At 47.2% G+C, this 20,713-nt stretch overlaps 1 protein-coding gene across 1 annotated transcript in view; it reads left to right on the forward strand.

The window, feature by feature from the left end:
* Nucleotides 1–589: 589 nt before the first annotated feature.
* TRABD2A (TraB domain containing 2A) overlaps nt 590–20,713 on the forward strand; it is a 113,794-nt gene continuing 93,670 nt past the window's right edge. The window contains exons 1-2 of the mRNA XM_077816522.1: nt 590–709; nt 16,017–16,577. Of these exons, the coding sequence (XP_077672648.1) occupies nt 590–709; nt 16,017–16,577 (681 nt within the window). The remainder of the gene's footprint in view (nt 710–16,016; nt 16,578–20,713) is intronic.

The following is a 20,713-nucleotide window of genomic DNA, read 5'->3' on the forward strand; positions in this document are numbered from 1 at the left end:
CTCCTCCAAGGTCGAGGAAGTGCCTGGCCTCACTCCCTAACCGAAAGTCCCTGGGCACTGAAGGAGAAAAGGCCAGAGGAGAGCGAGGGGGTGATTAGACCCACAGCCCAGTCCCCTCTCTGCCCTGCCCGGCGTGGGGGCAGACCCCGGGGAGCGGGCTGCAGGGGAACTAGGCTGCTCCGAAGGCTCCCGGGCAGGGGACTGGGAGCAGCCCGCGCCCCGGGAAGACGTATCCTCCCCCCTGGGTAGGGTGGGGGGAGAGTTTAGGGTTAGGCACCTCCTGCGGCCAATCGCACGGAGCGGGTGACTTCGTGCCTCCATCCAGGGGCTGCCGCAGGAACTACAGAGCTGAGCCCAGCCTCCTGCAGGGGAGGAGAGGAGCGGCCGGTCCCCTCGGGAGGGCTCCCCGCTGCTGCCGCTGCAGAGCCCCGCTTTCCCCCCCAGTCCCGGCATGGCGAGCCCCCCCTCCCGCGCGGCCCGGGGACCCTTTAAGGGGAGGGGGCAGGGGCTGGGAGGCCTGGTATTGGGGTGACTCCGCTCCCCTCCGGCCAACGCTCGCGGCTCGCCAGTCCCCGGGCTCGGAGCGACGATGGTGCAGCTCGCCTGGGCTTGCCTGGTGCAAAGCTGCCTCCTCCTGCTGGCCCGAGCACGCCGGAGCTCGAGCCCCGCCAGCGGGGACCCCGCCGCCAGCTGCGAGCTCCACCGGAAAGTAAGTGCCCGGCCCGGCTCCGGTCCGGGGGAAAGTCCCTGCTGAAGGGGACAGGGCTGGGCTGGGTTGCGAGGGACTTTCCGCTGCCCGGGGCTGGGAGATTTAACTTGCGGGGACCCGCCTTGCTCCCCTGGTAGCAGCCCGGCGTGGGATGTCTCCCCATGTGGGAGACCCGGGAGGCAGCCGCCTGTCCCGCTTGCCTTCCTTCCTGGCTGGTTTGTGGGATGCAGTTTGAGGCTTTGCCCGCGCCCCGCGCAGGGAGAAGGGAACTCCTGGCTGCCCCCCCCCCGGCTTTCCCTGCCTTCGGGGATCTGTGGGGTTCCCCCCCGCCTCGTACAGCTCCGTTCTTTTGCTCGGAAACACGCTGGAGCAGGGGAGAACCTCTCTCCAGAGACAGGGGAGGGGGAAAGGAGCCGGGCACGGATGGCTGGCTCGTAAAAGATGAGGTGTAAATAGTGAAGTGATGGGATTTCCAGTGTCCGTAATGAGATCCAGCTAGGGGAGATAAGGAGGGGTGAGGAGCGCCAGCCTGCTGTTTGTGTGGGTCCTCGCCGTGTTTACTTTCTGCAGCTCTGATTCCTTTGGCAAATCACTCCAGTTTTAACCCCCCTTCCCCCCCCCCCCCGCATCCTGCCAGTGATCAGAAGAAGTGTTCTCCAAACACGACCCTGTTTGTTCTAGCTCCTGATTCTGGTAACGCCACCACTGTTTACTCTCTCTGCACAAGATGATTTGAATTAAAACCTCTCCTTCAACCTGCACTTCAGATCTTTTTGTGACATCCTGCAAATTCAACTAGATAGGTCCACAGATTCTGTACTGGACTTTTAAAGTTGGAATGAAAGGCTGCAAAAGGCAGGCGAATGGTTTCACTAGCAGAGGGAAGTGTAAACATGTTGAAAACTGTCCTAAGCCTGCTCTGTAGATGACCTCTGGGACCTTTTAACTTGAAAATGGTAACAGAACATAGATCCAAACAAAGAGTAAAACATTGCTCCTCACAATTTTTGCTTGAGACTATCTGACTGGGTTTTTTTAAATGACCATGTGATTCAGTTTTCCAGAGATTCTTTGACAGTACAGAAAATTTACAGATGACTTGTTCTTTTTGTGCTCGTTTTCCTGTTTCCAGTCCTCTGAGGCATGGCATACCACGTTTTATTAAGGTACCCATAATGTATTATTCCCTCATGGAAATCTTGCTGTGGTGCTCTTTTAATAAGAACTGCTGCAAGAAATGTGTAACTAAAACCAGTTTCTCATAAAGTAGCCACCAGCAGTTTTTTCTTAGCTCTCAGAAAGAGTTCTTGCTGGAGCAGCTCGGAATATAGAAGAAGGTGAAATCAGAGCACAGAAGGATTAAATGCCTACTGTGAGCATCATGTGCAAACAGGGAATTGATGGTAATGGACATAATACACTTTTTAGTTTAATTAATTAAGGATGACCTCAATTGGTGCCTGCTTGGTATGGTATAGTTAAGCCTCGCTAGGATGGTTGCCTGGAGACAAAGTAATAGTACAACCTGGCACTTATATAGCGTGTTACATGGTCAAAGACCTGTACAAACATTAACTAATGAATCCATACCCTGGGGAGGTAGCTATGGAATATTATGCCCATTTTATGGATGGGGAGAATGAGAGATTAAAGTGACTTGCTCCAACCCACAGAGTGGCCCAGCTTTCTGCAAGGGTATTTGCCTCACATGTGCAATGCCAGTTGTGTGTGCAAATCAGGGATGTGCCCCTAGGAATGGGCATGCATAAATCCCAAACTTCACATCCACAGTGCTTGTTGGCACATAGGAGTCAGGCACAAGGAAAGGGTGGGCGCAGACTTGGGAGAAATTGGACTGTTCTCCTGCTTCAGGGGCAAGTAACTCTTGTGAAATAGGTGGGAGTTACTAGTTGGTTGCGGTGTTGTTGTAGCTGTGCTGGTCCCAGGGTATTAGAGAGACACGGTGCGGGAGGTAATATCCTTTATTGGACCAACTTCTGTTGGTGAGGGAGACAAGCTTTCAAGCTCCACAGAACTCTTCTTAGTGTCTGGAGTTATTAGTGTCCTACAACGCAGCTTAGCTCCAAGCTATGGGTGTAGTTTTGGGGAGGGTCAGGGGGGCATTGACACTCCCCCCCCAACTGCAAGTCTCGGGCAGACATGGAATTTCTTCCCCCCGCCCCCTATGCACAGCCTTGTTGGAATTTCCTCCCCCTTGCCCCCCCAATATAGAAGTCAAATTGTGCCTATGCTCCAAGCACCACCTGAATCTGAATCTCCTTTCATAGTTTGTTTTACCTTTCAGTGTCGTGGCTTCCTGCTGGCTTTTGCCAAGACTCGTCACTTCTGCCAGGGCAGTTGGTTACTTTGGCACACTGTTTGCCAGAATTGCTACCTGGTTGCATTTATGTTACTTTTTATTTTTTATGAGGATAGATTTTTTGCTTATTGCTCAAGCCCCAACCTGGACAGTTGACAACCATACTAATTAGCAAGCTAGCAGCATAAACTTTTGTTATTACTGACCTGTTTGAGGCCGTCTCTACACGATTGAATTTGACTGTCTGAACATGATTGTTCGCAATGATATTAGCTGACCCATGTTGAGCATGATTAAGCAGCAAGTGAGGATGAGGACGAAACATGATGAACAAAAGCATAAGGCCAAGATTTTCAGAAGTGACTAGTGATTTTTGGAAGCCTCATTTTTTGGCTGCCCAATTTGAAATACTTCAAAGGGGCCTGACTTTCAGAAAGTGCTGAGTACTCACACTCCGAAAATTAGATGCTTTTAAGGTATCTCAAGTTCGGCATCCAAAAAATCAAGGCACTCATAATCACTGGTCACTTTCAGAAACCTTAGGCATTCTTTCTCTAGTTCATTAAGAAGTGCTGCAGTGTGTTGGATTCAGTGCGTGGCTTAGAGGCAGTCTGACCTGTTCTCATGTACCTGAGAAGATGCTCAGCCTGGTTTGCCTCATCTACGCTCACTTCTAATGTTTAGTCCTGGGTTAGCTAACATGATTGCAGCCAGCCATGTTCAGGCACAGCAAATTTCATAGTGTAGAGCAGACCTGAAAGGAGCTAGGATCCATTGAAGTGCAGGGCTCCTATACTTAGGGAGGTGACAAATCCACAATTGGCTCATCTCTGTGCACAATATACCGTTGGTTTTACAATGATTTGGGGATCCTGTGGGAGGATTTAGCAGCTGGCCAGTGGGGTCAGGTTGGAGACCCTTGTCATCAGGGAGCTGTGTGATGGTTTGGTAGCTGAGAGAAGGCCAGGGATACCTTTTCATGGCTCTATCCACTTGTGAGCTTGTCTCCCACGCGCTCACTGCAGGGACGCCTACCTGTAGCCCACCTGTCTCATGCTGGGTCCTGCTGTCCCCTAATGAACTGTCCATACACCAGGCAGCAGTAGAGTCTGGGGCTTTCCCAATCAGAATCAATCAGGAATCGGGGCTTTGGAGCACTGCAGACTCGACTGTGTGTCACACTACAGGCAGCTTATCTGAGATGCCAGAGCGGGTCTAGCAGACGGCGCTCAACCCCTGCCAAGGTAGAAGGCGGTTTGCCAGCCGGCCAGTCAATTTATTATTGGAGCCAGGATGTAAACCAGATTTCAGTGTAATCAGTGGCGGCACCCTCATAAAACTGGGTCATGTTTGGAGAGCAGGTGCCAGGCCAGGCTCGGCTCCCTTCAGAGGATGGGGCGTAGAAGCCATGGGCTTGTGTGAATTTGTAGCAAGGACTTTCAAAAACAAAAAAGTTTTGGGGCATCTGTAAACTTTGGCAGAAAAAATTGTATTTATGGAAAATTGCAAGCCTCCGGTTGAAAACACCAACATGTTTTCACCAGCAGTTGATGCAACAAGACTTTTACCCTTTGTCAAGAAAACCTGAGGTGAAATGTGTTAACGAAGTCTCATTATCTCCTGATTACTATGCCATTAAAATGTGAGACTGCCTGTAGTTTTCCATATTGACAGTCTGCTTCCTCAGGTCATTAGGACAGTGGGAGAAATGACACTATTCAATGATAGATTTTATTTTCAGGTCATATAAATAGGAGTATCCAGCTATTTTCACGGGGGTGTTGTGTAAAAAGGAAACACACTCTTGAAATGCCACATGAACACTTCTAACTCCATCTCTTTTTAAACAACATTCCCCATTGTGCCTGAAGTGGATAAAGTTTTTTTAAAATACCAGTTCCTCAAATTATGGGATGTGCTTTTTCTTACCTCCCTAAATTGCTTTTACACCTGCCCTCCTCTGTGACTCCCAAACCTTCCATCCTGAGTGTGTGTATTCAGTGTCTGAAAGAGATAAGTTGCTATTTTAAGGAAGTGGCAAACAATAATTCTTCAGAGACCTTTCTTGTCAAAGCTCCATGTTATAGCTAAAACTGCAGCCAATAATTCTCCCCAAATCCTGGATTTTTGGCACAGTAGAAACCATTCTATGTTTTCCTGGGGGGAAAAAGCTTTTAAAAGAATTAATTTGCAAGAGTGTCTTTTGTGAACATTTAGGGTTTTCCCCATTCATGAATGAACTCTTTTGATCTGTTAGTGTATTTTGCTAAATGTTGATGCACATTTATGTGTTTAATGCCAGCCCCCAGGGATTAGCTGTTGTAGCTATTTACAAGTGTAGGGAGCATTGTTCATGATAAATGGGCCAATTAATCTAAACGGCTAACTTTTTCCCATTATATTTGCTTCTAAAGAGCATAAGCAGTTTGTCCCTTTATGTTATCTCATCTGTCTGCTGTAAATTCTGGCTTTTAGTTTGAAAACTGATTTTTATTTTTCCTCTGGTGAAAAAGGTACTGAATTTGTATTCTTTTAATAGTTGTATGCAATGCAGTCCTTTTCCCCAGGCAAACTCCATTAAACTAGATTTAGGATATTAAGTATGCCAGTAATTTAAAGGAGGGGAAATGAAGAGAATATTATTAATAATGTATTTAACATTTGCAGTTAGGTGCATGGGGCATTTCACTCACTGTACAAAGACATAGGCCCCGATCCTCAAAAGTCATTAAATACCTTTGGGGATCAGGGCCACAGTCCCTGCTTTGAATAGCTACAACCTAAGTGGAACGTGACAAGATGGGACACTGAAAGAGATAAGCAGCAGACAAAAGAGATAGAAGGAGTGCAAAAAGCACACACAGAGTAAGATTTTGGGGCTGCTTGAGGGATGTATTCCCAATTTTGTATTACAGTACTTTAAAAAAAAAAAAGCGTGAGAATATGGTAGTAAATTTAAAGAGGCCATGTGGTGCAACAGATTGGCCACTGGACTAGGATGCAGATGACCTGGGTTCTATTTCTGGCTCTGAATGATTACAGTGATAGAGGCCCTAAATGAGACTGGAGCCACTGTACGTACACATAGTGACATTCCCTTCCCTGAAAAATGTACTGTCTAAATACGCAAGACAGCCCCAGAGTGGGAGGGAAGAACAGAGGTGATGCGGTTTGCCAAGGTCACACAGCAAGTCACAAACAGAGCTAGGACTAGAACTTAGCACTCTTGATCCTCAGTTCAGTTCTGTACCCACTGCACCACACTGCCAGTGAAGAGTCCTTTCCTTTTTGATTTTCTAGGTTCTCGCTCGTTTGTCAATGGCTTTCTGGTAACCGGATGCCCAGTGTAATTCCACTGGAGATCTTTGTTTCTTCCCGTTGCTTAGCTGCATTATTTATTTTCTGTATCTCTGTAGTGTTTTACAGCAACCAATACAAGGTTTCAATGGTTTTGAAATAACTGTTGGGGAGGAAAATTACAGTATCCCTGATAGATGTGTTACAATAAAATACTTTGCGCGGATGTCATAAAAACCTTCCTGTTTGGCAGGTTGTAGCTCTGATCTACCAGCAGGTCTTTGTTGGCACATGAAACAATATATGTCAACTGACAAATGAAGTAGGAGGTGTATATTTGGGGACTGAATGTTATGTCCTGTTACGGTCCCGTAAATGCTGCTTGTGTCCTCCTGGAAAAGCAAGCCGGCAATTGCAGCAAAGCCTTTTGCTGTTGGTTTAAAATAGCTGGAATCTGGGGGTTGGTCTATTTCATGATGTCTCAAAAATAAATCCATGAAAAATCTATTGGAAACACCCTTTAGCAAGAGCATTTGGCACCTCTGCTCTGCTAAAACAAATAAAAGGAAGTCAAGGTGCACAGATAATTGTAAAATTATATAAAGGTAACTGGATCAGCTAACTTCAGGAGATAGCTTGGCACAGGATTCTGTTCCTAGTCATGCTAGTGACTGTGATTTGGCCTTAGGCAAGTCACATTGCCTCCCCATTTCCCTCAAACTCTTTTCTATCTTTTTAAGCTCTTTGAGGCAGGAACATATGTCTCCTACGATATGTGTGTGATGTGCTTATGACAGTAGGGTTCTGATCTTTGCTGGGGCCTATCTAGCTATGATCTTTATCTTGCCCTCTTCACTGTCGTATCCGAGCACCTCACAGTCTTTAAAGTATTATCCGCACAATCATAGAATCATAGAATATCAGGGTTGGAAGGGACCTCAGGAGGTCATCTAGTCCAACCCCCTGCTCAAAGCAGGACCAATCCCCAATTAAATCATCCCAGCCAGGGCTTTGTCAAGCCTGACCTTAAAAACTTCTAAGGAAGGAGATTCTACCACCTCCTTAGGTAACGAATTCCAGTGTTTCACCACCCTCCTAGTGAAGAAGCTTTTCCTAATATCCAACCTAAACCTCCCACACTGCAACTTGAGACCATTACTCCTTGTTCTGTCATCAGCTACCACTGAGAACAGTCTAGAACCATCCTCTCTGGAACCACCTCTCAGGTAGTTGAAAGCAGCTATCAAATCCCCCCTCATTCTTCTCTTCTGCAGACTAAACAATCCCAGTTCCCTCAGCCTCTCCTCATAAGTCATGTGTTCCAGACCCCTAATCATTTTTGTTGCCCTTCGCTGGACTCTCTCCAATTTATCCACATCCTTCTTGTAGCATGGGGCCCAAAACTGGACACAGTACTCCAGATGAGGCCTCACCGAATAGAGGGGGACGATCACGTCCCTCGATCTGCTTGCTATGCCCCTACTTATACATCCTAAAATGCCATTGGCCTTCTTGGCAACAAGGGCACACTGCTGACTCATATCCAGCTTCTTGTCCACTGTCACCCCTAGGTCCTTTTCCGCAGAACTGCTGCCTAGCCATTCGGTCCCTAGTCTGTAGCGGTGCATTGGGTTCTTCCATCCTAAGTGCGGGACCCTGCACTTATCCTTATTGAACCTCATCAGATTTCTTTTGGCCCAATCCTCCAATTTGTCTAAGTCCCTCTGTATCCTATCCCTGCCCTCCAGCGTATCTACCACTCCTCCTAGTTTAGTATCATCTGCAAATTTGCTGAGAGTGCAATCCACACCATCCTCCAGATCATTTATGAAGATCTTGAACAAAACCGGCCCCAGAACCGACCCCTGGGGCACTCCACTTGACACCGGCTGCCAACTAGACATGGAGCCATTGATCACCACCCGTTGAGCCCGACAATCTAGCCAACTTTCTACCCACCTTATTGTGCATTCATCCAGCCCATACTTCTTTAACTTGCTGACAAGAATACTGTGGGAGACCGTGTCAAAAGCTTTGCTAAAGTCAAGAAACAATACATCCACTGCTTTCCGTTCATCCACAGAACCAGTAATCTCATCATAGAAGGCGATTAGATTAGTCAGGCATGACCTTCCCTTGGTGAATCCATGCTGACTGTTCCTGATCACTTTCCTCTCATGCAAGTGCTTCAGGATTGATTCTTTGAGGACCTGCTCCATGATTTTTCTGGGGACTGAGGTGAGGCTGACCGGCCTGTAGTTCCCAGGATCCTCCTCCTTCCCTTTTTTAAAGATGGGCACTACATTAGCCTTTTTCCAGTCATCTGGGACTTCCCCCGTTCGCCACGAGTTTTCAAAGTTAATGGCCAATGGCTCTGCAATCACAGCCGCCAATTCCTTTAGCACTCTCGGATGCAACTCGTCCGGCCCCATGGACTTGTGCATGTCCAGCTTTTCTAAATAGTCCCTAACCACCTCTTTCTCCACAGAGGGCTGGCCATCTACTCCCCATGCTGTGATGCCCAGTGCAGCAGTCTGGGAGCTGACCTTGTTCGTGAAGACAGAGGCAAAAAAAGCCTTGAGTACATTAGCTTTTTCCACATCCTCTGTCACTAGGTTGCCTCCCTCATTCAGTAAGGGGCCCACACTTTCCTTGACTTTCTTGTTGTTGCCAGGATACCTGAAGAAACCCTTCTTGTTACTCTTGACATCTCTTGCTAGCTGCAGCTCCAGGTGGGATTTGGCCCTCCTGATTTCATTCCTACATGCCCGAGCAATATTTTTATACTCTTCCCTAGTCATATGTCCAACCTTCCACTTCTTGTTAACTTCTTTTTTATGTTTAAGATCCGCTAGGATTTCACCGTTAGGCCAAGCTGGTCGCCTGCCATATTTACTATTCTTTTGACACATCGGAATGGTTTTTCCCTGCAACCTCAAGGGATTCTTTGAAATACAGCCAACTCTCCTGGACTCCTTTCCCCTTCATGTTATTCTCCCAGGGGATCTTGCCCATCCGTTCCCTGAGGGAGTCGAAGTCTGCTTTCCTGAAGTCCAGGGTCCGTATCCTGCTGCTTACCTTTCTTCCCTATGTCAGGATCCTGAACTCAACCAACTCATGGTCACTGCCTCCCAAATTCCCATTCACTTTTGCTTCCCCCACTAATTCTTCCCTGTTTGTGAGCAGCAGGTCAAGAAAAGCTCCTCTCCTAGTTGGCTCCTCTGAGGCAGGATAGTGCTACTATGCCCATTTTACTGATGGAAACTGAGGCAGCCTGCAGTGGAGCAGAGGATTTAACCTAGGTCTCCCAAATTCTAGGCTTGTGTCCTGACCACTGGACCATCCTTCCTCTCCTCCATCTGGCATCTAGAGCATCAATATATATAATAAAATGACTGGTGCCTAAAATTGAGTGTGGTGTGATCCGTCTCTGGATCCTGTGAGTCTGATTTTCCTCTTACGCTGGTGTAAATCAGGAATAAGTCATTGAAATTAGTGGAGTTACGTGGTCCCCTTTGCATCTCTCTGGCAGTGTCAAAGGACCGTAAAGTGTAATGCTCACTTTAAGGCCCCTTTCTGCTGCTGGAGCAGTGTAAAATGACCTTAGTGTAGAGTGGAATCAGACCCAGTGCCTTTATCTACTAAATATTCTTGAAATGAGGTGAGAGAGAGAGGCTGCCAACTGTCCCATAGCGCTGGGAGGGTGAGCAAGCGTCACCACTGTTCCTGTGTTATCTCACAGCCACTTAGCACTTTGTCGAATTGCTCCCCTTTTGGGGGGAGGGGAGGAAGATGTTTGCTTGCTTTTTATCTCTAAGCTACATGGAAAAAATACCTAACAATAGAAGAGCTGCACAAGGGCAGGTTAGGATCAGTGTGTGATACGCACAGGGTGGAGTTTTCAAAGGCACTCGGCCTGGCTGTTTTCTCCTCCAAGCCCAGGGCAGTAAAATTAGGCCCATGCAGAATGCATTTGAAAGTCTCACCCACAATTTTCAGAGTAACAGCCGTGTTAGTCTGTATTCGCAAAAAGAAAAGGAGTACTTGTGGCACCTTAGAGACTAACCAATTTATTTGAGCATAAGCCTTCGTGAGCTAGAGCTCACTTGAAGTGAGCTGTAGCTCACGAAAGCTTATGCTCAAATAAATTGGTTAGTCTCTAAGGTGCCACAAGTACTCCTTTTCTTTTCACCCACAATTGCCATCTCAGGTACTTGGGTGGCTTTCAGTATCCTAGTATCTAAGCACCTCACACTCTGTAATGTATTTACTCTCTCAGCATCTCTGGGGGGCAGGGCAGGGCTGTTATCCCCATTGTACAGATCGGGAGCTGAGGTGCACAGGCAATTAAGTGACGTGCCCAAGGTCGCACAAGAAGCTTGTGGCAGAGCAGGGAACTGAACCCAGGTCTTCCCCATCTCAGGCTAGTGCTTTAACCGCTAGTCCCTCCTTTCTCTCACATCACTGCCACCCGTTCTCTCAATCTATGATGAGTAGAGCTCTGGTACAATTAAGGAACTTACTAGACACTTACTAACCAGAGGCCTATAACAAAGCTGTAGATTTTGTGGGGGGTTTTCAGGGGGAGAGAGTGGGTGGAAGAAACACAAGGGAGCTCCAGAGGCAGCCCCTTTGGTGAGCTGCCCAACCTCCCCTCGATACCTTCTGTGGCTGGAAAGGGGGAGGCTGTTGGGGAAATGGGCGTAAGTAATAACACCTGCTCTCCTAGGAGAGGGGGGTGTCAAATGCTTTGAATGCCGGCACCGCCTTCTGGCAGAAGATGCAACTTTGTGCAGCAACTTCTAAAGCTCTGTGTTGGCCAGCAGGATTGATTATGTTCAGGTGTTGGGCTCCTGTCCAGAGCAGACTGTGCCATGCAGTACTAAGGGTGTGCTTTCCCACCAGATGTGCCGTCCCTCCAAAGATGGTAAATGGAGGTCCATTCTGCCCATTTCTAATGCCTGTTCTTGTGGGAATTAACGATCCCATAATAGTTTTCAGAGAGAAGCGAGGAGGCCCAGCCTGCCCTCAGTAATAACTCTTGCTGCTGTTTAGTGCATAGAAATGTCTGTAGTAACATCCAAGTACTCTTTAGGCACAGAGATCTCATCTGAGACTGGGTGAGAGCCATTGCTGAGTGCATAACCGGGGCTGGCTTCTCCAACACAATACATTGTACTTACGGATTGCAAGCTCTTTGGGGCAGGGACTGTCATTCACTCTATGTCTGTACAGAGCCTAGCATGGTGGGGCCCTGATCTGTTTGGCCTGTAGATGCTACTGCAAAATAGTTCTTTGATAATACTAATAATAATAATAATAATAATAATCTACTTTCGGTATCTATCTGATTGCTTTCTAAAGGCCACTGAACTTCCCAGAGTATGTGAGTATTATGGCAATTACTCTTCTGGTGAGTTTGTTTATGATCCTGGATGAACCTCAATTGTCACCCTTTATGTTCTAGCCAGATAAAGCTCTGTTCTCTGCATGTTGGCTTTAGCCTTCCAGCAGCTTTTGTTTGGTTATATTAGTTGAGCCAAAGAAATTTTAAGCTAGCCAGAGGCAACTCTTTCCCTATGATCCCTTTTAGCTTTGGCTCCTCCCGTGCATTGCCTGTCACATACAAGATCAGACCTGTTTAAAGCAAAGGATGCCCTTTCAACCCCCTCCATAGCTATGGCTGCTCTCCTGTCTTTTTGTTCACTTGCAGCTAGTAAGTGACACCACTTGTCATTCCTCCTCTGTGGCTTCCATTTGTCTCCATTTGTTTTCTTGCCACATTAACGTCTTCCTCGCATTTTCCCTATTAACTAATAACTGGTTTAGTCCTCTATAAAATTAAAATGCTGGTAAATAAAAGGATTTTACACTCTTTAAAGAGACCTCGTCAACTTGAAAATCACCTTGATTTTCATGGGAGCGGCTGGGTGTTCTGTGCTTGGAAAATCAGGCCATGTATTTATGCCTAAACGTAGGCACCCATTATAAAAAAAATCTTGGCCTTGAAATGTAGGCTTATGGTGCGTGCTTTGGAAAATCCCACCCTACCTCTGAAATCAACGGTAAAAACTCTCATAGACTTCAGCGGGAAAAGAGTTAAATCAACATTGAACACTCTGGCTAGTTGCACCCTGAGCGTACTATTCTTAGTGAAGGTTAAGGCTGTGCAGAAATTGATGACACTCTGCCTGGGGAAAGCCTCCTTCCTTACTACAGGTGAGTAGCCCATTTGTAAGGATTTCCTGGATGAGTGGATTCTCATTAAGTCAAAAATAAAATAAATCAGAATGACTGTCAAAGCACTGGGAAATGAAGCATCAGCACTGCAGCAAATACCCAGTCAACACTTACTCCAAACCAAACTGCTCCTGATACAGAACGACATTCCCTTGCCCAGGAAGGTGTCCTATAACCACCTGGGGGATTGGGGAGATTTTCTAAGGCACCGATAGCAGTTAGGTACCTATCATTGGTGCTTTTGAAAATCTCCTTGTTGGTCTTCCAGGCTTACTTCTACACAGTTCTCTCTCCTGATATTTAAACATTTGGGGCTAGATTCTCTTCGCACTAAAGCCTGCTCTGGAAACACAGAGAGACCTTACAGTGGGTGTAAATTACATTAGAGGGGACTTTAGTGTAAAGGAAAATCCAGTGCTTGAGCCATCAAACTTCCCACAGATTCATTTTAAAATGGCCTCCCTTACTAGTGTTCTTAGTTCCTTTCTGTCTCCTGGCGCAGTTTTTCCTCCAGCTTTGCTAGTCATTCTCTTTCCTTTGTCTGTTTTGTTTTCTCTGTTTAATTGTGGTTAGCATTCTGTTTATCTTCCTCAGCCCAATCTTCTTTCACCTCCCCTTTCTACTCAGGGCACTTATCTCACTTAGGTTTTGATTCATCAGACTATCCTCATTCAGCAAAGCAGTAACCCACGTGCTTAATTTAAAACCTGTGCTTAAGTTCCATTAAAGTAATTGGACCTTAAGCACATGGATTCAGAAAAGCTTCCCTGTTCAGGAAGGGGATGTGAACATTTGCCTGCTAAAGTCAAGGCAAGTGCTAAATTGGGCTTTTGCTCCATGTCTATTTTCAATCTTCTGTTAGTTATTACTTTACATATTTCTGTCCCTTCCCTATGTCAAACCTCTTCCATCTCTATTAAACCACCCTCTCTATCCTCCCCCCTCTACTTTCTCTGCTTGCTTTTTCCTCATTCATGCTCCTTTCACTTTCTTTTTCCATAGTCATTTCCTCACATTCTTTTCATGTCCCTGCCCTGTCCTTCTTCTTTTCTTCATCTAGCATCTCATGGTCTGTTGTATTTTTCTAGCCTCTTCCTTCAGGCCAGCTGGACCCCTTTGCTCCTATTTAGCTTCCTGCAGGATGAGGGAGTTGAGGACAGAGAAATCAGAGGAATCCCAACATGCCAGAAAAGCTAATTCAGCGATAGAGTGGTTTTTGTGGCATGTGTGTCCGTAACATATTCCAATGTCCCATGCCAGCTGTGGGATGCACCTTTCATTTCTTCGGCATGCATGTAACTTTGCCTCAGAACACTGCAGTCCTCGCTTGATTTGGAGACCTAGCCTCTGGGTGACAGTAAAGTAGACGTGCTGGAGTTTTCAGCTGAGGAGTGCTGTGATCTGGAGCTGTGTTTGATAGAGAACATTCTCAGAAACCATTGTCTGGGATGAGCCACTGTGGAATTATCTTTCACATTAACCCTTCTGGCCCTAGGTTTCCACTGGAAATGCATAGGCAATGTGTTTCCAATAAGTCTTCTAAGGAGCCTGTTCTGCATTTACCAGCCAGAGCAAGGCATCTAAGCTCAACATTCACGCACACGTAAATCTAACCCCAGCTCTAGGGCAATCTTTTTGGCTGAAAGCTGACCGTATGTTTGAATTGAGTGTCTGGATGCCCCTGTTGGAGCCAGACATTCGATAACCAGATCTTCCTGCCGGGCAGGGATGGGGTGGAGATTCCAGATGTTTTGTGCTTCCCTGCTTGTGGGCAGACAATCAGGAGCAGATTGCCTCTTACAGCAGCACCGACCCCATCGTGTACTCTGATTGTAGATTACCTGGGCCTGCTCATCAGCTGGTGTGAACTGGTGTAGCTCCTTCAAGTGAAGTCGTTGAAGACGTGGTGACCCCATATATATTTACTGTCATGCCATAGACCACTCAAAGGCTTGATACAACATTACCCTCTAGGATTCTTTGAGATGTTATGGTCAGTTCTAGGGGAACACTTTAAATCATTCTCTATTAAAGCAAACACAGTGACGTCTGAGAACCAGACAGAAATCTAAGCCACCACAGGGCAGGATCTTTTTAGAACTAGTTCTAAGGTTTGTTGCTACTAAAGTAACTAAGCTGTGCAGTTAAGAGTTTGAAGGCATCTGAAAACCATATGTTTTTTAAAAAATAAATGTAAAAGTTTTTTCTCTATTTCAAAAAACATTTCTTGGAACTGTGGGCCAGGTCTGGCTCTCAAGCAGCATTCTAGCTTCCTTTTTTGTCTTCTAAAGTAATTGCCTTTTTCTCCCAAAGCTGTGCTGAGATAGGTTACGCCGAGGGGTCAGGGATGGGCATCAGCCATCTGTGCAGCCTGTGTTTCCAAATTATTATCTGAGTATGTTCCTTATCCACCTGCCTGTTATTTTTCATGTTACATGCTGACTCAGAAGTTCTCCAAGGATGTGAAGCTTGGCAAGGGCATTCCCTCACCAAACAGATTTGCATCACAAAAAGCTGTGTCCAGACTGTTTCCTGGATGAAAGTTTTCTGTCTCTATGCATGTTTCCTTTCTCCTGGAGGGCCTCAGAAATCATCCATGGATGCTAAAAACATGGGCTTTTCCTGATGGAGAGGTTGAAGGGTGGAGATAGTGGCAGCAAATCGACTTCACCAAAGCAATGGCCGCATTTGACCCACTCTGGCTGGGGGAGGTTGGCTAACGTAGATTCCACTCCCATGGCTGGTATCTGCAGGCAGTGTTGTCATCAACGGCAGGGCTGAAGTGTCTGTCACTTGGGTTTTTCTGTGAGATGGAGAGGCCAGAGCCACTGGTTTTATTTTTAAAAAAATAATGACAATGGGGTTTTAGTGTTTTAAAAAACAAAGAAAAACCCGAGTAAGGCAGGGGGGATTTTACTACCAAAGGAATCTCACAAGCTGAAAAAACAACCATGGTCCCAAAAGCGTGGCAGGTCCACCTTTGTTAATAGTGCCTACCTCTAATTATCAGTAGGTCTGAAGGCACTTCGCAAAGGAGGTCTGTCTCATTATCCTCATTTAACAGACAGGGAAACCGAGGCATGGAGGGGTGAAGTGATTCTCCCTGGGAGCTGGCCAGAGCCAGGAATAGAACTCAGGTCTCCTAAGACTCCGCCCCATGTTCTACCACTAGACAACACTGCCTTCCTTTAAAAGGAGAGACCGTTCCTGTTGGCACCGAGAGTAACTCTACTGGCCAGCAACATCGTGTGGCCCATTGTATTTGGGGTGCAGACTTGCCGGCGAGAGGCAGATCATACTAAAACAATGTAACTATTTATAACCTATGTCACTTGCCGTGGGTATTTCTCTCCTCTCCCCGTCTGTGTGATTTTTCTCCTCATGCCCCTCCCTCCCCTCCAGCCTGCAGGCCATTGTTCGTTTACTCGGCTGTGTTTCTCTTCCCTTCAGCAAAGCGAGCTTAACTCCTTCCTGTGGACTATAAAGAGAGACCCCCCATCTTACTTTTTTGGCACCATCCATGTCCCATACACCCGGGTCTGGGATTTCATCCCTGAGAACTCCAAGAAGGCCTTCCAGCACAGCCACATTGTTTACTTTGAACTGGACCTCACAGACCCCTACACCATCTCCGCTCTCACCAGCTGCCAGCTGCTGCCGCAGGGCGAGAACCTCCAGGACGTGCTCCCCCGGGACATCTACCGCCGGCTCAAGCGCCACCTGGAGTACGTCAAGCTCATGATGCCTTCGTGGATGACTCCGGACCAGCGGGGCAAAGGGCTCTATGCTGACTATCTCTTCAATGCCATCGCTGGGAACTGGGAGCGGAAGAGACCTGTGTGGGTGATGCTGATGGTGAATTCTCTGACCGAGGTGGACATTAAATCGCGTGGCGTCCCTGTCTTGGATCTTTACCTGGCCCAGGAAGCCGAGCGCCTGAGGAAGCAGACCGGGGCTGTGGAGAAAGTGGAGGAACAATGCCATCCACTGAATGGGCTGAATTTTTCGCAGGTAAGAGGAAAACGGTGTTTGACGTGGAGCGACCAACTCTGAGGATGTCTAATAAGGACAAATATTTGAATACAGGCTCTCTACTGGAGAACCTGTGAACACAGATCTGGGAGACGCAGCCCACAACTAGGGCCATGGTAGATGAGAGGGAGTGGCTGGGCAGGCGCAGTGCTCCAGCCAATGCAGTTACTGTGATACACCTTTCCCTTCTCTCCCCAGGGTCCCTGTGTGGGACTCATCCTGTCCCCTCCCTGCACATATCGGGGAGTCTAGTACCAATGTGGGTGAAAAACTCACGTCCCATCCCTGCTTGGAGCATGGAGGTGAGGGCTCCTGGCAACTTCTCTCCCCACCTTCCTCCCCGCCCCCCCCGGTCCACAATGAGGCTCTAAATCGCTTGATGCATACCCCATAGGCACCACACTATTAACCCCTTCTTTGCTGAGAACTAGCCATTTATTCTACTCTCTGAGCAATTTTTAATTCACGATAAGACTTTTCCTATGGCCCCAGAGATGGGGACCTTGCTTGTGTGGTTGCATCCTTTGTCTCTCCTGTATGCACTGCACTAGTCAAGGTGACCTGCAGTGGGGGAAAATCAGTTTGTGCCCTTTCTTTGCTGCCTTATGGTGAACAAAGAAGTATATCCACTCTCAAACAAAGTATGTTTTTGCTTGTTTTGTGTGTGTTTCTTCTCAAAAAATATCATAAACACACAGTCTTTCCTATTTTGTGGGAGGGTTTTTTTGGAGGCGCTCTCTCTGGGTAGAGATGTGAAATCCAGTATTGACAGGTCTCATGATTTCATCATTAATCTCACGATGTTTCTTCAAGCCTCAGCTGCTAGAATCAAGTGATTCCATGAGAAGCTCAGTTTTTCTTAGACCAGGGGTCGGCCATCTTTGAGAAGTGGTGTGCCAAGTCTTCATTAATTTAAGGTTTCGCGTGCCAGTAATAAATTTTACATTTACAGGGGCCCCAGACTGGCAGCGGGCTGAGCAGTGCCGGCGGCTGGGACCCCGCTGCCGGTCTGGGGCTCCGTCTGCCGCCCGCGCTGCCGGTCTGGGGTCCCGGCCACCAGTCTTGCTTATCCTGCTGCCGGCCTGGATGGACGGAACCCTGGGCTGGCAGCGGGCTGAGCGGTGCCGGCGGCCGGGACCCCGACTGGCAGGTGCTGGCGGGCAGAACCCCAGACTGGCAGCGCGGGTGGCAGACGGAACCCCAGACTGGCAGCGCGCTGAGCCACTAAGCCCACTGCCAGTCTGGGGTTCCGTCCACCAGCCCCTGCCAGCCAGAGTCCCGGCTGCCGGCCCCGCTCAGCCCGCAGCCGTTCTGGGGTTCCGTCCGCCGGTCCCTGCCAGCCGGGGTCCCACCCTGCTGAGCCCGCTGCCGGCCCGGGGTTCTGTCCACCCAGGCCGACAGCGGGCTTAGTGGGGCTGGCAGCCGGGATCCTGGCTGGCAGCAGAAGTGCCACTAAAAATCAGCATGCTGCAGGTTGCTGACCCCTGCCTTAGACAAACACAGTGTAGCCTGGTGGTTGCAGAGAAAAGCTTGAAAATGTGACAAGAATGTGCCCTGAAGGCTCAGACGCCAGAAGGCAAAGAAAAAGAAGCCCAAATGTATTATTTTAAAAAACCAAACCTCATGTTTTTTAAGCCAGTCTCTTGATATATATAATATGTATTTTTCGAGGGGCCTGTTGATTTTTGGACCCTTGGGCTTTATCGATACTGTAAATCTTTAGCACAAGAGCTTTGTTATGATTGTTTCTTCAGGCAGCTGTGTTAGTTGTGTGTTAATTACAGATCTTGGTTTTAACAGGCTGACTAGAAATCACTCCTTCTCTAATCATGTGTCACTTGAATGGGGACCCAGGTATTATGATCCTATTAGTGCTGCAGTTATCCATATAGTCTTCCAGGGGAGAAAGAAAGAAAGAGAACGAAAAACACATACACACACCACTACCACCGCATTTTTATACATGACAGAAAAGCAAACAAGGGCCCACCCCCACTTGTCTTCTTTGGAGGTGATTTTTATTACTTTAATGGAATTCAGGCAGGTCGGAGAGACATGATTTCCCCACACAGAAGCCTTGCTAGTTTGTTCATATTGTATTACGCTCCTGTGCAGTCTGTTTTATAACCCCGCTCGCTGCTCTGTTCTGTTTTTATTGCTGTTTGTACTACCCTGTAATTATAACTGCCTGGGTCACCCTTCGCACCTTTCTGAAGGGCAGGTACGGTGTTAGTCTCTTGTGCCAGAGGGAGCTGTGTTTGGTCCTGCGTGTTTCTGCACTGGTTATTGTGGCACCCTGGAAGCACAGAAACCCTTTGATGTTGCAGTGCTGGCTGGCGTGTTGATGGGGCTTCTGCTAAGAGCCCACCAGCTCCAATTCAGCTTCCCTCCCCTAATCCTCCAGCCTCCCCCTCGCCACATCATCTCCCTTCTTCCCAGTGGTCTATGTGTAGGTTTGGCTGCTTCCTCCTGTTTCCCCCCCATAGCTCCCTTCCCCAGCCTTTTTCAGCTCCCATCGAGTTAACACCAGCGTTTCAATACCGTCCCTTCCTGATACATTCTTTTTGGAGTGGGCAGATTGGGCCTAGAATCGGGGATGAGGGGACTCCTGATATGAATTATACATGTCTAGTAGCTGAGTCCTATACTCTTCAGTTTTCACAGAAGTCTCAGATGAACTCTTCCCCTAGGCACTGGCTTGGTATTGTAATTGAATGTTGGGAATTGTTCTCCTTTGAGGCCTCTATCTCTGACATTGCATCATCTTCGTGAACTGCAAAGAGAAAACCTAGGGCAGCTATTTCCTTCCTTTGGGGTGCAAAGAAATCATTTAGCCCTTGCTTTCCAAGAGGTTTTGCTCTTTGGCTGTGGTTGTTCTTCCTACTTCCTCTTAATCATTATTTTTATGGCTCTGTCATACTGTATTTGCCAAAGGCGTCTGTTCTTTACTAACTTGGGCTGCCTTTCCTGTTTTGAAATGACACTTTTGGCTTGACCATACTCTGTATAGTGCTTTTAGCCCTGTGGTGGTGTTCTGTGTCTTTTTTATCCCTTTTGCTTTTTCTGAGTGCTGTATAACTTCTGGGAGTGTGAAAAGACTGAAACAGTCACCACACTCGGTCTGTCTCATTTATTTTCCTGCCTTCACTCTTCATGCCATTTCTAACCTCATTTGTTTAAAAGTTCCCCCTTTGGGGCTTATTGTGTCTCGTGGTGCAATCCCCTGTAAGGATGCAAACTTCAGTCATTGCAGAATCAGGGCCTATGCTGGGCTGAGAAATTATTTGGATCCAGACCGTTAAACTTTGAGGTGTCAATAAGTATTAGGCTTCAGTTTTTTTTGTTTTGGATCCATCCAAAATCTACAATACCAAGCCAGAAGAAAAGGCTTTTTATCCACTGGCTCCAAAGTGGTATTTTATTAATAAAATGTTTGCCTTTCATTTCCAAGGTGGCACGTTCAACTCTTTTGTGTCAGTTCCCACAGTACAAGACCACAATGGAAATTTACCTTTGGAGATAGCAATTCAAACAAAAAGAAAAGGAGTACTTGTGGCACCTTAGAGACTAACCAATTTATTTGAGCATAAGCTTTCGTGAGCTACAATGAAGTGAGCTGTAGCTCACGAAAGCTTATGCTCACATAAATTGGTTAGTCTCTAAGGTGCCACAAGTACTCCTTTTCTTTTTGCGAATACAGACTAACACGGCTGTTACTCTGAAATTCAAACAAAGGATCTCAGAAAAGGATAGATCAAGGAGCCATGCATGGCCTGAAGCTAAGGAAGGAATAGTTTAGGTTGGATGTTAAGGGAATGGTCTTGACATTAGGAGAAATTGGCTGATGCAATAATCTACCAAGGCTGCTGATAAAGGCCCCTTCACTATGGAGACTTGAGAACAGATTAAACAGGACACTATTTGGAATGGGATGTTGTAGTGTTCTGCACCTTGGGTGTGGCTTCAAGGTGCGTGTATTTTAACCATTCCTCCTTGATCCAATTGGAACATCAGGAAGTAGGGCTTCTAGTTATTTCAGTGCATGCCTGTGACACAGATTCAGTTATTTTGGTTCCAGTTGGTGTGTAGATAAGCCCGTAGCCTATATGTCTAGA

The sequence above is a fragment of the Eretmochelys imbricata genome, chromosome 5 (genome assembly GCF_965152235.1).
Source record: "Eretmochelys imbricata isolate rEreImb1 chromosome 5, rEreImb1.hap1, whole genome shotgun sequence".
NCBI classification, from domain to species: domain Eukaryota; kingdom Metazoa; phylum Chordata; order Testudines; family Cheloniidae; genus Eretmochelys; species Eretmochelys imbricata.